The sequence below is a fragment of the Amia ocellicauda genome, chromosome 13 (assembly GCF_036373705.1).
Source record: "Amia ocellicauda isolate fAmiCal2 chromosome 13, fAmiCal2.hap1, whole genome shotgun sequence".
NCBI lineage: Eukaryota > Metazoa > Chordata > Actinopteri > Amiiformes > Amiidae > Amia > Amia ocellicauda.
This window is the reverse complement of record NC_089862.1, coordinates 1,313,665-1,330,100: the sequence shown is the minus strand read 5'-3', so window position 1 is coordinate 1,330,100 and position 16,436 is coordinate 1,313,665. Positions and strand designations below refer to the sequence as shown.

The following is a 16,436-nucleotide window of genomic DNA, read 5'->3' as shown; positions in this document are numbered from 1 at the left end:
AAAGTTATTTTAACAAATTATATATAAAGCAATAAACCAACTCAATCAGATGAAGTAATCTCATTTGGTAATGTGACTGGTTTTGTGGTGGAGGTTCATATTATTTTGATAGCTAGCCTAATGCCAGTTTCCTAAATTATGATAATGATTATCTAGTAGTTAACTTCTACTTTTTTTTTTCATGTTCATAATAGAATCTGGCAATCAGAAAACCTATTAGCATGAGTTTCAGTGATGATTTCGATCACATTAAAATAAGCAAATGCAACAGTCATGGGGACATATTTTTTTGCATTTAAAAATCAACAGAAGACAGCTGCATATGATGCAAGATTTAAATTGCGGTCTATTTGAATTGTCGACAACGTCAGGCTACCATATGGATTTGTTGGAAAAATGTGACAGGCAGCACACATGTATTTCTTTTTAAATCAATCTAACCAAAATGTTTTATTTCAGCGTAAACATTAAAAACAATGTGTAAATGAGTAAACAAATGACCGTTTAAAATAAATTCACGACATTGCCCGATTGACATCTCTTCTTACAACAGGATAGGCCTACTTCTTTATTTATATTTAAACGACTAATAAATCAAATCGAAATGCTGTCATACTTTAGACTTCTTCTGAGACACAGCCTTACCAACAATTCCACCACCTCAGGTTTCAGCTTCTCTCATAAATTAGGCCGTGTGTCCAAAGTGTTTTTCTTAGGCCAGCGTATTTATTCAGTTGTTTGCAATGGGAGCGCCGCGTATTTAAACGTCTAGCAGCGCTACGCGGCGTGTATCTTTCCTGCTGAGCGAGGCACGTTTTTGTCTGGTCACCGAGAGTTCAAAAATGTTCAACTTTGGATAAAACGCTGCGCTCGTCACTGTCACTTTTTACCCAGCCGTCCAATCACAACGGAGGAGGGGCGGGACAAATACCACACCGGCCATCCGTCCTCTCTCTGTCAGCGCTTTTCAACCTAAAAGGAGCCGGAGCCGGTTCCCGGCCTGGGAACCAGCTGATCTTTTTGCGAAACGGCCTCCTTTTCCACCGGTTTTGGAAACGAACGCTGACGTCACTGTTGTGGGCGTTCCCAAGCACGGAGAAGAAGTAGAGAAACACAGCAATAATAATCAGCACTGAGACGACTGCGTCTTTAAACCCTATTTAACCATCAAAATCAAACCCATTCAGCGTCTACACACAGCACAGATACACTGTAAAAAAAAAAAAGCGAGATCACATGTAGACAAGCAGAAACGAAAATACAGCAATACGAATATGCTAAGATATCTCAGCTTTTTATTTTTATTTATTTTTATTGATGCATTAAGGGATTTACACCGATTCGCTATTCCAGACACTTTTACTGTATTTAATAAAATACAAGACAGAGTTCACATGCATTCATCACCGCGCACACAGGTCATTATGAATATACTTTGTATAAGTGGATACATTTTCATTAATTTTGTGATGTATTTTTACTTTTATTCTTGTTTAAAAAACAATGACTATAGGCTAGCATTTTTTTTTTATGTGGCTGTTTTGGGCGTATTAGCTGTGCAGTCGTGGGCAGATCAATAAACTGTCAGACGATCTCAGGTGATGGTTTGATGGGAAATTGTGCTTATTAATGAAGTCTGGCTTGATGGTCCCTGTTGCTAGACACACAGCAATGATCTTATGTTTGAAAGTCGCCCTGGTTAAGAGCGTCTGCTAAAAAAACGGAAGCCTATTGCTGGAAGCCTATTGTTTCCGTTAGGATTTTTATTATTATTATTTATTAAGCCTATTGTTTTTGTAAGGATTTTTCTTGTTAGGCTTCCATGCACGACCAAAAATTCTAATGCCCCTAAAACGCTCATACATACATTAAAACTCACGAAACTCACAAGTGTTGTAGACACCACTTATACCTACAAATGCAGTGAAAACTGCACATGTTGGTCACATGGTGCTGCTGCCATGTTGCGATTAGTGTCGAAATTGTGAAATGCTAAATATCAGTGATTAACACTAGTACAAACATCTGTTCAAGTTGAAAAAGCCAAGTTGATTAGACACAAAACATGGCTGCTGTGTACCAATGAAAATGACAGCTTCAACCTTATACTGACATTCATTATGTAGACCTCTATCTCCATCAGAAGGACAAACTTGGGAATTGCATTCTGCATCTTGTATGACAAGAATGAAAGCACATATATGCTAGAATAAAGTGAAAAATACAATGGTACCTTACATCATTGAAGCAAGCAATGACTATAGGCTAGCATTTTTTTTTTTAATGCGGCTGTTTTGGGGGTATTTGCGGCGCAGTCGTGGGCAGATCAATAAACTGTAGGACGATCTCAGGTGATGTTAATGGTTTGATGGGAAATTGTGCTTATTGATGAAGTCTGGGATGATGGTCCCAAATCACTGTTGAATTGTCCCTGTTGCCAGACACAGCAACAATGCTCTTGTGCATCCCTGGATAAGAGCGTCCGCTAACAAATACATAATATTATTATTATTATTATTATTATTATTATTAATAACCCATTGTCAGCACTGCTGGCATGTGAGCACAAAGCACTTGACTGTAACATATATGCTAGAATAAGGTGAAAAATACAATGGTACCTTACATCATTGAAGCAAGCAATGAGGAAATTGAAATTAAAGTCCACTGACTTCAAATGAAAAAATGAAAACCGCAAATCTATACTACAGTGGATTGTAATGGAAAATTACACATTTAATAACACATGCATTTAAACTACAAATGCCTGCTCAAATCTGAAACCTACTGATACAACATGGAAGCCTTAAAAGTTGCATGCAACTTCTAATTATTATTTTTTATTTTTTTCCTTCCGCCAAAACTACTAATGCCCCTAAAACGCTCATACATACATTAAGACTCATGAAACTCTCAAAGGGTTTTTTGCACTTTTTGTCAATATAAACTAAGAATAGTCGACCAGGGGAGAGGCACCGTGCATTCGTAACAAGTTTGTTTGTTCTTTGAACCGGTTGTGTTTGTACGGTCTATTTTACTGTAGCGGGTAAAAGAAAGACTCATATGTATGTGTTTGTATGGTCTCCTTTTACTGTAGCGGGTAAAAGAAAGGTTCCAAATCCCACAGGGTCGCATGCGTAATGCAGAGTTTATGGGTACTGCAGTGTTAAAAATGTCTCTTTTACTGTAGCGGGCGAAAGAGTATAAAACCTGACCACTAGAGGTGGATTGGGCGAGTACGTAACTTGGAGTTTACGGGTCATACGGTGCGGTGTGCAAAATGTCTCTTTACAAGTAGTGGCTGGGAGAGAAAATTCACACAGACAGTGCACATCTGTGCGTGTGTTAAGTGTTCATCTGGGGGGTTGCCTGGAATTGATTGTGGGATACTGTCCTTGTTTGTGAAAAATAAAGTAAAAAGTAAATAATAATAATAACAATAATCTCATGTTAATATAGGAAAGAAAGATGTCTATTTTACTATAGCAGGTAAAATAAAAAGAAATATCACAATTGCTATAAAAGGTGGACTGGAGAAGTTTGTCTTGTGTAATATTGTGCTTGTATGTGCTTGTAATTGTACATGAGTATTTGTGGAATATTGTTGTGTGTGTGTGTGTGTGGTAATTGAATATCCAGGGAGAGACTGGAACTGGGTGTCTGCGGAATATCGTAATTAAAAGGGGTTAGCGGAAATCATAATTTAGAACATCGCTAAATTAGAATGGGTGCCTGTTAGAGAAATATGAAAAGACAAGAGAAGAGATGACGACAAAGGGCTAGGACCCGGAGTGGTTGCCAAAGCAACACATCCAGTCGTGGAAAGACAGACAAGAAAGCTATGTACAGTTCTGGCATACAGATTTGTTAGTGCTTTCCATGCACTGTTTTCTCCTGTTTCTTATTTCCCCACATTTGAAACATTTGCCTGTGAAAGCATAGTTTTCTTCCCGCATTACTGCTATAACGCTATAGCAGTAACTGCTATAGAGGGGCATAGAAAAGAAACATGTTTCCATCCCAGTGGGGGAAGAGATGGACAGTGGCAAAGACAAAATGACAGGAGAGGGCAGCACAAACCACCATCAGCTCCCTACCACAGCACACCACCTCTGTATACATTAAAGGAGCTAAAGAGAATGATTCAAGATGCAGTACAGGACATCAAGGACTGGAGTGTCTGGTTTCCACTGCTGCAGGCCGAGTGCTTCAGAGGTGGACGCACCAATGTAGCAACATCGGCGTTGCAGGATGGTAATCAATAATGATTAGTCTCTATCATACAAACCGCCCCTTACCAAATATAAATATTTTGTAAACATCAAAGGTGTGGGTGGGGAAACAAAGTTTTAACACAAATCAGTGTTAATAGAATAAGGAGATGTACATATTGTGCAAATGTTATGTTGTAATAGTAATGAAAGAAAAAGTATTGGACAGAAGAGATAGGTGCTGTCATTTATTGTGGGTAAGATGTGATAACTGCTTCAGAAAGCAGAAAGTAGTATTGAGTGTTAGTACAAGGTAAAACAGCAGAGAGATCCAAATCAAGGAACCTATTTTTGCAAGGAAGGTATTAAGAGACATGTACATTTCTGTGGGTGAATAATGTTGGATATTTCTTTCCATCATCAGAGCTCTGGAATTATAAAGTCTCTGTTTAAACTGGAACAATGGCAATTTGGGGGAATGGTTGAACTCAAGCTTTGGACTTCACCCTAATGCGCTTATGAGCTGCGCCCTCATGGGCCGTGGGTTTAATGACTGGGCACCGCACGCGTCTTCAACTCCTCACTCCTCTCTGGCTGTTTCCCCTCTGCATTTAAACAAGCTGCTGTCATCCCACTGCTCAAGAAACCAACCCTTGATGCCACCTCTACTCAGAACTACCGCCCTGTCTCCCTACTTCCATTCCTCTCCAAGACTCTCGAGCGGGCGGTCCACCGTCAGCTCTCAGACTTTCCGTCCCAACACTCATTCCTTGATCCTCTGCAATCCGGCTTCCGCATAGCTCACTCCACTGAGATGGCTCTCCGGGCTGTCACTGACTCCCTCAGCCGTGCTCAGGGGGCCTTCCTCTCCTCAGTCCTCATCCTCCTTGACCTCTCTGCAGCATTTGACACCGTTGATCACTCCATCCTCCTCTCCTGCCTTGATGACCTTTGGATCTCTGGGACTGCTCTCACCTGGTTCTCCTGCTACCTCAGCGACCGGTCCTACCAAGTGACATGGCGAGGCTCCTCATCCACCCCCCAACCTCTCCTCACAGGCGTTCCCCAAGGCTCCGTCCTGGGCCCGCTCCTGTTCTCTCTCTACACTCGCTCCCTGGGCCCCCTCATCGCTTCCCATGGTTTCTCCTACCACTTCTACACTGATGATGCCCAGATCTTCCTGTCTTTTCCCTCTTCTGACCCTCTCATCCCCTCATGCATCTCTTCCTGCTTGTCTGCCATTTCTGCCTGGATGCACTCGCACCACCTCAAGCTCAACCTCTCCAAATCAGATCTCCTCTTTTCCCCCCACTCTTCCTCACCTTCTGCTGACCTCCCCATCTCGATCCCCTTGGAATCCACCACACTCTCTCCTTCTTCTTCCGCTAAAAATCTAGGAGTCACCCTCGATCCTGCGCTCTCCTACTCCCAGCACATCACCACGCTGACGCGCACCTGCAGATTCTTCCTGAGCAACATATGCCGGATGCGTCCCTTTCTTACCGACTACTCAACTCAGCTACTCGTCCAGTCACTGGTCCTCTCCCGCCTGGACTACTGCAACTCCCTCCTGACCAGCCTGCCTGCATCCACTACCCGCCCACTCCAGCTCATCCAGAATTCTGCGGCTCGTCTGGTATTCTCTCTGCCATGATTCGCACACGCTACTCCACTGCTCCGCTCCCTCCACTGGCTCCCGATAGCGACACGCATTCAGTTCAAGACTTTGACCCTCACCTACCGCTGTCTTGACCACACTGCACCAAGCTACCTTCAGTCACTCGTCTCTCCATATATCCCCTCCAGACCACTGCGCTCCTCCAGTGCCAGAAGGCTAACTCTGCCTCCTCTCCACTCTCCTTCCTCCAGAGCACGCTCCTTCTCATCCCTGGCCCCTAAGTGGTGGAACAACCTGCCCACCGAAGTCAAAATAGCAGAGTCCTTGACCTCATTCTGGCGCTTACTCAAGACGCATCTCTTCTGACAGCACTTGTAATATTAGTCCTCTATCCCTGCTAGATAGCACTTCAGCTTATTATGCTCCTCGTGTTCTTGATTGTTTTCCTCCTTGCTCCCTTTCCCGTAGCCCTCGTCTGTAACCCTACATCTTGACAGCACTTAGCTTTCACCGTCCAGGATGTAGGAAGTCTCTTACTGTACTTGTGTAAATTGTAAATTGGAATTTGTAAAATGTATTATTTTGAATTGCTATGTTTTAGCTAAGTTGAATTTGTAATGATTGATGCCTTGTACTTCTCTGTATTTTTGCACTTTGTTTGCACTTATGTTGTAAGTCGCCCTGGATAAGGGCGTCTGCCAAGAAATAAAAATAAAAATAATAATTAAAGCATTTGGACTGGGACTGATCAGGACATGGTGTTATCATCGTAATAACATACAAAACTCACCAGACCTTACTAACACACTAACCATATTACAGGAAAAAGTGCCAGTGAAGCTAAACTGCGCAGCGATTGAGAAACTAAACAAGAAGGAGAAAATGAAACTATTCAATTGCCACAATGTGGAGATGAAGAAATTATAAAATTTTCCAAAGCAAGTTGGTGCAGATTCAAAATGGCACAAGCCACACACTGTTTTAATGACCAGTGATTTCAGTGTAGCCCTATACAGAGAAGGGAAATCTAGATGGGTGCCTGGTTTCACATGAAATAATTCCACAAAATAAATGCTCATTTCATCAGGCAGCACTGTGGAGTAGTGGTTAGGGCTCTGGACTCATGACTGGAAGGTACTTTACTTAAAATGCCCAGCTGTATAAATGGGTACAAATGTAAGTTGCCCTGGATAAGAGCGTCAGCTAAATGACAAAAATAATAATCTCTAGTTTCCTTTTCTCCCTCTACTATCTATATGTATCATATGATTAAGTAATTTTTCGTTGCAGGAGGGAGGGTGGTGCACAGTGGAAAATAACAATTGTCATTACAGATCTCCCATAATGATGCCTGCAGTGGTCTTGCTTCCTCCTCTACTTGGACTCCTGACCTGTACGGATGGTACCGCGCCCAGACCGGGATCTGCAGAATTCACAAGGAGGAACCAGGTGTAACTGGACACCTGGTTGCAATGACGCACTAATATCTACATGATGTAGACACAGTAGTGAATGCATGTGTAGATTATATATATATATATGTAAATATGTTATTAATATATGTAAGGGTGCCTCCAACCTGTCAACAGTAAGTCAGTTTGCCCCCCATGGGCTTATCCCTAAGGGTCCAGAATTAAATGTAAACACTCAAATAACATAGAATATTACAGTATTACAGAATAGACAGTGCATATTAGAGTAAGTGGGTCAATACTAGATCCTTGGATAAATGTCTGTGCTAATCATATGCAATTAAATAACATATTATAAAAAACACATTAGCAGATATATGGTTTCTCTAATCAACAAAAGTAAACGGCCAACATTTAGATACTGACCTGACTGCATCGTTTGGGGCTGCCAAGAATAAATTCTTTAGATGCCAAGATTAATAACGCAATCTGCATCCCTACAGCATGTTTCAACGGAAAGCCAACATATACACCTTTTTTGATTTTGCTAGAGCAAGTAAATACTTAAAATTGTGCTGACAAAGCTATTGTAAATAATATACCAGTCTTCACATTAGAAAAAATACTACAGATGGACATTGCATTAATCCTGGCATTTGGGTGGAAAGATTCTAATTTATTAATTAACACATCAGTACATGTCCCACTGTAAATTAAACTGTGTTACAAATACTTTAGTAGCTGACATACACTCACTTTTGGGATTTGAGTAAGTGGTTCAGGCTGATAACTGATGGTGTATTTTCACCCGTAGATATAATTTAGCTTTGACTTCCATCGTAGAGCTCAAACACTGTCCTTTACTAACATTTCATTAACAACTGTCCTCCACTGCCCAACACTTGGTCACAACTGCTAGCGTCAGTATGTCCTCCGCTGCATCTGCCAGCACACAAGAGTTGCTGAACACAGCCTCACATGACCAGTCTCCTCCAACAGCCGAGGACAATTGAGGAACCTAAAAGTCTAAAATCCTGATGGCCCAAGCTCGAGATGATTCAGGTGGAGACATATGACTGGTTGGCCTATGGAATATCTCTAATTGAACTTCTTCTGTTTAATCTATAATGCTTATCATCTTCTGATCACTAACCTGTCTCTACATTTGAAAGTCTCTTCATAAACAGGATAGCTTTTAAACCAGTGTTAGAGCCTCTGTTATGGTTCAACATACCAGATGCAGACCTGAAACAATTTCTCTGATCACACTATGACTTGTGTGTCCGATGTGGCTAGAATATCCACTTGGCCAAAAGGGGGGAATGTAGTGTGAAAATTTACTTTTATTATTTCCTTTATATTCTGTATATATTATTAATTGTTTCATGTTGTTATAGTATACATTGTTTCAGTTTATCTATGAAGCAATCATTAGTTTGTATTTATTCTGTCCGAGAGGTTACTTCAATCGAGCATTGTCTTTTCATGATTTCATTCAGCCACTGTCTTCTGGATATTCAATCAGCTGGAACAGTCAAACAGTTTAGAGATTGTGTGTTTTGGAGCACAGGTATTTGGTTAAGGACTTACAACAATGTCTTTGATAAACATCCGTTTCCTACGAATGCTGACCATCACCAATCAACTCATCAAACACTTCAACAACAGTAGCAAACTTAGGTCTGTGTTAATTATTATGTATGTGGTAAACTATGTTGTACAACTGTATTTTAATGAGATGTAATCACTTCTGACAGAGAAGACTAACACATTGTCTCTGAAGATACAAAAAGGCTTCTCCAACTCACATCCTTAGTTATTTTCTTCACTTCATGTGAGAGGAGAGCTCCGGGTTAACCTGTATTTATGTTTTCTGTAAAAAAAACGTGTTACTTCTTCATCGGTGTATGCTGGAACTTACTAAAACCACTACAATGTAAGGGATTGTCACTATCTGTCATAACACATGCAATACATATTTTTGAATCTTTCTTCGCGGAATCCAGATAATCATGCGGTATAAAGTAAACACGGACAGGTTATGAATAGGACAACTGAGACCTCACTGATTTTCTGATTTAAAAGTAAAAGGAAAACAGAATATGGGAGGTGAGTGAGCAGGGTGAAGTCTCCAGGTTGTGTTCCCCATTCGCTGTCTCCCTACCTTTCTCTTCGATCTCATGCTTTAGGATCTCCAGATCCATGGTGAGCTCCTCCACCTTCTCCTTCAGGGAGTCCACCTCCTGCTGCAGTGACTCTGCACGCTCTTCCGCCATCTCCTTGTCTAGAGTGGCCATCTCAATGGCATCGGCAGTGTCAGCCATCTCCTCCATGTAACGGTCCTTGGCCTCCAGAGCCTCCTTGGCCTCCTACGGGGATCACAGACAGAGGCACACATCACCTTTTCATCCCCCCCTTCCATTCCCTTAGAGCCCTTCACACACTTAAACTAACCTAAAAAAAAAAAAGACTCCTTGATTTATGGAATGAACATAGAATTATTCTCACTGCATGGCTTTACTCTCCAGGGGTACATGAAGCGATCAAAGCAGGGGCACATTTAGTTATGTCTCTTTTCCAGCAGATCTTGAGTAATTACAGTAATCAGAGAGAGGTCTTCCACTCTTTGTCAGCCTTTCATCACGGACTCTCCACCACCTGCATATAGGGGTGATAGCACACTTGTCACATTCTCTACAGATCCTATTAAAGGTCTTATGGTGACGGTTAGGTTCCTTAAATCGATTGTCTCTCCCATGTCAGTTTTATGTCCTGGAGCACAATTTTGAATGGATTATACAGCTATAAATACATTTGTTCCTAGAAGTACAATCATTGATGTCAGTACTGAGAGGCACAAGTAGAATTTAAAGTATAATGTCGGATTTGTTTTAAATTTTCCACTACAGTGAGTTGTACAGTGGCACTGCCAGAAGCTCCTGCCCTGCTGTAATGTTTTAAAGGGGAAGACTCCTTATTAAATCTCTCTGTTCACAAGTTGGTTGGTTATTTTAATGTAATCTATACACATATATACTCACACATATATACATATACTGGGCTTCCCACAGATATCTGCATAGGGAAGGTGGTCTGATATTTAGTTGTAGAGGGTGGTGGGAGTGGGGGTGCTCGCAGACTGTCAAGTGGGGGGGTTGGGTGCTCTTGCGGACTGTTGAGCAGGGCATATGCGCATGTGGTTTAAAGTTTATTTTTGTTCTGTTTTGGGCATTCATTTAATCTTAATTGAATTTGCAGATTAGATTTGACTTTTTAAATACTTGGTTCTTTAATAAATGATTTATACAATTCTATACGTAACTTAAAACCCCTAGTGTTTACAATAATGAAAAGACTCTGATTTAGGAACTTATTAGTTAATTTCAGGGAACAATTAAGTAATTGAGAGCTCGGTTGGAACAAAAACCATCAGGGTAGGGGGTCCTCTAGGATTTGGAAACCACTGACTTCTGGGTCTGCTGGGTCGTAACTTTTTGATTTCCAGTTTTTGCACTTCCTCCAGTGTAGTAAAATTAATTATTTGATAGCAAAAATGCTACCGTAGTATGTATGTGTAGACTGCTCAAATGACCCAATTCAGGAACAATTTAAGAATAATACTATTATGTAAATACCTAATTTATTACATTTATTCTAACCAACTACACCAATGAAGAACAGGACATATTAAAACCTTAAATGGAAGTCCAAATTAAGGCCAATAAATAAAGGTAAAAAACTGCTTTAAAAGTGAAAAAATATATATTCAGGAAACAGAAGATAACTAGGAACAAGAAATAAAGCTGACACGGATCAACAGGATTTTATATTTATTTATGAACTGATTTTCTCAAACAACCAGTAACTTAGTGTAGAAAAGACTACAGTATTCTAATCCCTGATCTAATATTTAAAACCATCTAGAAAACAAAACATAAAAAAATCTGACAATCAACAGGAATTAAAGAAGAACTTGCATGGATCAAGAGGATTTTTTTTATATATATCTTTATATTTTTAATTTTAATACGCATATACTTATGCTTCATTTAATAACCAATACACTAAACTAATAGTGGTGGGTAAATTACCAACAAAATTGCCGAACATAGCAAGAAGCACTGCTTAAGAGCAGCCTTAAGAGAAAGAGGGACAAATATATACACCGATCAGTCATAACATTATGACCACTGACGGATGAAGTGAATAACACTGATAATCTCGTTATCATGGCACCTGCCTGGGTGAGGTATATTAGGCAGCAAGTGAACATTTCTCAAACTTGATGCGTTAGAAGCAGGACAAATGGGCAAGCGTAAGGATCTGAGCGACTATGACAAGGACCAAATTGTGATGGCTAGACGACTGGGTCAGAGCATCTCCAAAACTGCAGCTCTTGTGGGGTGTTCCCGGTCTGCAATGGTCAGTACCTATCAAAAGTGGTCCAAGGAAGGAAAAGTGGTGAACCGGCAACAGGGTCATGGGCAGCCAAGGCTCATTGATGCATGTGGGGAGCGAAGGCTGGCCTGTGTGGTTCGATCCAACAGACGAGCTACTGTAGCTCAAATTGCTGAAAAAGTGAATGCTGGTTCTGATAGAAAGGTGTCAGAACACACAGTGCATCGCAGTTTGTTGCTTATGGGGCTGCGTAGCCGCACACCAGTCAGGGTGCCCATGCTGACCCCTGTCCACTGTCGAAAGCGCCTACAATGGGCACGTGAGCATCAGAACTGGACCACGGAGCAATGGAACAAGGTGGCCTGGTCTGATGAATCACAAGTTCAAGGTGTTGACTTGGCCTCCAAATTCCCCAGATCTCAATCCAATCGAGCATCTGTGGGATGTGCTGGACAAACAAGTCCGATCCACGGAGGCCCCACCTCGCAACTTACAGGTCTTAAAGGATCTACTGCTAACGTCCTTGTGCCAGATACCACAGCACACCTTCAGAGGTCTAGTGGAGTCCATGCCTCGACGTGTCAGGGCTGTTTTGGTGGCAAAAGGGGAACCTACACAATATTAGGCAGGTGGTCATAATGTTATGGCTGATCAACCTTAACTGAAAAAATAAACTGTGTAAATGAGCAACTGTATGTAAAATAATGTGATATCTTTAAACAATTGTAAATAACCCTTAATAAAGTGTCTACATAGAAATACGAATAAAGAATATTAATAAGCAATTTACAGCAATGAAGATATGGACAGATGATTAACTGACTAACTATTTGCTTTACATACTTCAGAAAATTATATTGTTAATCAATTTCTTCACAGTAATTGACATTCAATAAGTAATTTCTATTTCATTTTAATATTAAAGCAATAGTTTTTATGAAATTAAATATTAAGTATTGAGCATTTGTTTGCTGTAGATAAGGTTAATTTAGTTTTGAAAGTAAACAAACCAATCAAATGAGAAAGGGCACTTTGTTCTTTGTTGTCAATGCAGAAAGTGGTATCATGGAGCTTTCCTTTCAACAAACCATACAACATCCAAAGTATTTAATTTGTGAGACCTGTAAATCAATGTGTGTGTGTGTGTGCGTGTGCGTGTGTGTGTGTGTGAAAACAATCGTATTATGTTTTTAGTATTCCAGGCCTGTCATTCCATGGAAATCAGCCATCATTACACTTTTATTTTATATATTAGGTTATTTTAAAGATAGCGTATTCAAGATTTTAGGATTTCTGTGTGGGATTTGGAGAAATAGACCGTCCTTCTGTTTTCCCCATTGTAGTCTATGGGCATTCCACTACCCAGTCAATGAGCATTCTGTTCTGTCATTCGCTTAAGTCTGTCCCCTGTATTTTACAGAAACATTTTTTTACAAAAATCTAATTGATATTAAGTACGGGTTTGTAAATTGTGATATTTCATCAACATTGCTGAATGATGTATTCATTGCGATCGTGTGAACGTTTACCATTTCAGAGATCAGTGCTATTTTGAAAAGGAGAGCGATGCTGATTGGCTAAAATTGATATATTGCCTTTTAATATAAATCAGGAATGTCAAATGTTGCGTTTTGGGGGAAAAAATACATTTTTATCATTGGGATTACAAGACATAACTTGTTTTAGATTACTGTGTATACTACGTGAAAAGGGTACCTCTAGGAGTATATCCATAGCAAGAACTTGAATTATGTGTGGAATTGGCTTAATTATCACGTTTTGCCACAAAGCTCTTCAAATGTTTGCAATAGGGGTGTAACGATTCCACAACTTTTCAAATCGGTTCAATTTTCGATTCTAGTTGTTATATTTTTTCACACACTTGTCTCCAAATGAATAAACGTTTTTGAGAAAAATCGAACAAGTTATAAAATTAGCATGAAACTGAAATATTACATAGCCTATTGTGCAACGTGAAAGCGCTTTGAAATGGCTCCATCTCTAGTATCACAGCTGTGTACATCATGCAGTAAACGTGCTTTTCAACACTAGTGCCATATAATATAAAATAGCACAAACAGCTGACTGCTCAAAGCATTGATCCAGAGACCTGGGTTTGAACGTTATCGAGATTGAATTCCAAAGGAAAGATAGAAACTTGCTGAGCCGATAACAAGACAGACAGACGAGCGCTATAAGCAGGTGCAAATCTAATAATAAAATAATGAAAATAATATATGAACAAACATATGAACAGGGCTGGCCCTGGACAGTGTTTGCTTCATGCTAGAAACACCGTCAGCAAGTGCTTTCTCCACAGGGGGGGGTGCTGATGGTGTGTCCTTCACGCTAGCAGGGGGGGGCTGATGGCGTTCATAAAATAAAAATAAATAAAAAATAAATCTTCACTGATTTGAGCGCCCCTATGGATGGACGGCGCTCCTAGCATTTGCCTATTTCGACTATGCCATGGGCCGGCTCTGTTTCTGATTAATAAATGAAGGAATGCATGATGCATACCCCAGAGAACCTAAAAGTCAGAAAATTGAAATTTGTAATTGCATGTAGGCAAATGATCTTGACTAGTCTCCTGTTGAAAAGATAAGCCGGAGATGCAGTTCACAGAAGGTTGTCAGCCCCACTCTGTCAACACTATTTTTAGGCAATTCAGGCCCCATCTCTGAAGCCACAATAGCCACTCCACAGAGAAATGACAATGAGCAGTGATGTCAACATAAACCCAAAATATATATATATCCCATTTAATTAAATATTTTTCTTTCCACTGAAGCATACAAGCAAAGGAATCTATAAGAGGAAAGGTGACAGGAAAAAGGCTTTAACCATGAAGTGTCCAATGCCCAATTTGCCTACCAATATAGTTCAACAGTGCAGTTCAAGCAGATGCAAATTGTCAGGAGCCAAGACTGACACATGAGAGATGGAAAACCCATGATTTTAAAACCCAAGATTTAATGTAATGTACTTTTTACATAAGAGCTATTGTCTAAAATTATTTAGAAGAACAGAAAGTGTAGTTTCATTTAAACAATTTAGAGGGCGTATGTTGTAAAATATAGGAATTGGATACCTGAAAACAATTTTTTCAGTGTGTCATCAATACACATGCTCTTTTATTGAAACAAAACTCAGCAAATCAGCAAGTTCTCTCTGAAATTAAATTACTAACATAAAGTAGAAATATTTGAGCATTGGAACTCCCAGTGTTTAAAGCATGAAATGTATAACAAGAAACGTACATTCCTGTGTTAAGAAATTTATTAAGTAGTCCCAAAAGGATTTACATTTTGCTGTTAACAAATACTTTAAGCCATGCTGATCCCTAAAAATCACATTAATAGCTGTGCCTGCTCTGCTTCTAATATGAAGCTAATTTGCTTCTAAGTTGTAGACAACCATGGTGAAGTGAACATCGTGACCTTAATCTGCAGCACTGTGGCTAAAATGGTTTCACTCCATGAGTGTAAAGTGTCACATCTGAAGTGAATATCCAACTTATCTGACAAAAGAATAGTTGAAATGCTACCTTACCTTAATACAATAATGTCACAAAGGCAGTGAACTGACCAGTACAATCTTAAATGTACATGCTCGTCATTCACTCATTTACATTGAAATTTGTTACTTTCATCACTGAAAATATACATGTTTTAAATGCTCTTTAAAAGGAGTTGCTGAAAGAGAATAAACATTTGTTTTGGTGGATTATCTGTGTTGTTCATATATTCTGACCATTATTGATCTTTACTACATTTTTAATTTTTAAATATGACACCAAAGACCTTTTGTTCTGTAATCTGGCATAATTTCATGAGTAATGGATGTCCATCCCCAACCTGTTTAAACCTGTGATAAAGCCGTATATATGTGGTTGAGGGAGTCAGAGCCAAGTTAACACTTATATGGAGATAAAATGATTGAATTAAACAATCATGATGAAAAAGACGGAATTAGTAATGGGTACCTAAAAATCCTGAAACTAACATCAATGAATTTGATCTTTTATATTTAGTGCAAATTCAGGTTAGGTAGATATACAGTATATTGAATTTAACAGAAATTTACTTTTGGACCTATAGGCAAAGGGTTGGGTTTAACCACCCTGCCCAAGAAAAAGCACATAGAAAGGCCAGTGCCATACCTTCTTTGCCTCTTTGAGCTGCTTCTGTAAGTCAGTCTGCTGCTCCTGCATCTTGCACTTCCACTCCTGCAGCTGTTCGAGCTGGATCTTGTACTTCTCCAGCTCCTTCAGCTTGGCCTTATCCTCATTGCGCTTCATCTTTAGCGTCTCCAGCTTCTCCTCCAAGTCCTTTACCTGCCCTCGCAAGACCTCCTCTTCCTATGGAGAGAAAGCATGGACAGACAGCATTTAGCTTCTCAAACCAGATTATTAATGGACAGGTTATTACAGTTATTCTCGATTGCTTAAACACTATAACCAGGCTTTTGAACTAAAATTTCAAAACCATAACACCATTTATCAAAAAACACACCCATTTCCCTAAACTATAAACACTATTCCCCTGTTTTTGCTGTATGCTGTTGGCATTCAGGGAAATTTAAGAAAATGGATTATGAACTGGTTGATGTATAGGAAACAGAGGGTGTCAATTAGAGGAGTTGCCTCTAGCTGGAGTGAGGTTGTCAGTGGAGTTCCACAGGGATCAGTACTGGGGCCTTTGCTTTTTCTAATCTATATTAATGATCTGGACTCTGGGATAGTTAGCAAACTTGTCAAATTTGCAGATGATACTAAAATAGGTGGCTCACCAGATA

The 16,436-nt window shown here is 39.8% G+C and overlaps 1 protein-coding gene across 6 annotated transcripts in view; it reads right to left on the bottom strand.

Annotated features, from left to right (window-relative positions):
* Positions 1-16,436, bottom strand: part of LOC136766295 (dynactin subunit 1) — a 128,448-nt gene that overhangs the window by 52,854 nt on the left and 59,158 nt on the right. For all 6 annotated transcript variants that reach the window (XM_066719668.1, XM_066719667.1, XM_066719671.1 and 3 more), the window contains 2 exons: positions 15,802-15,999; positions 9,406-9,610 (listed from right to left, as the gene is read on the bottom strand). In XM_066719668.1, the coding sequence (XP_066575765.1) occupies positions 9,406-9,610; positions 15,802-15,999 (403 nt within the window). The remainder of the gene's footprint in view (positions 1-9,405; positions 9,611-15,801; positions 16,000-16,436) is intronic.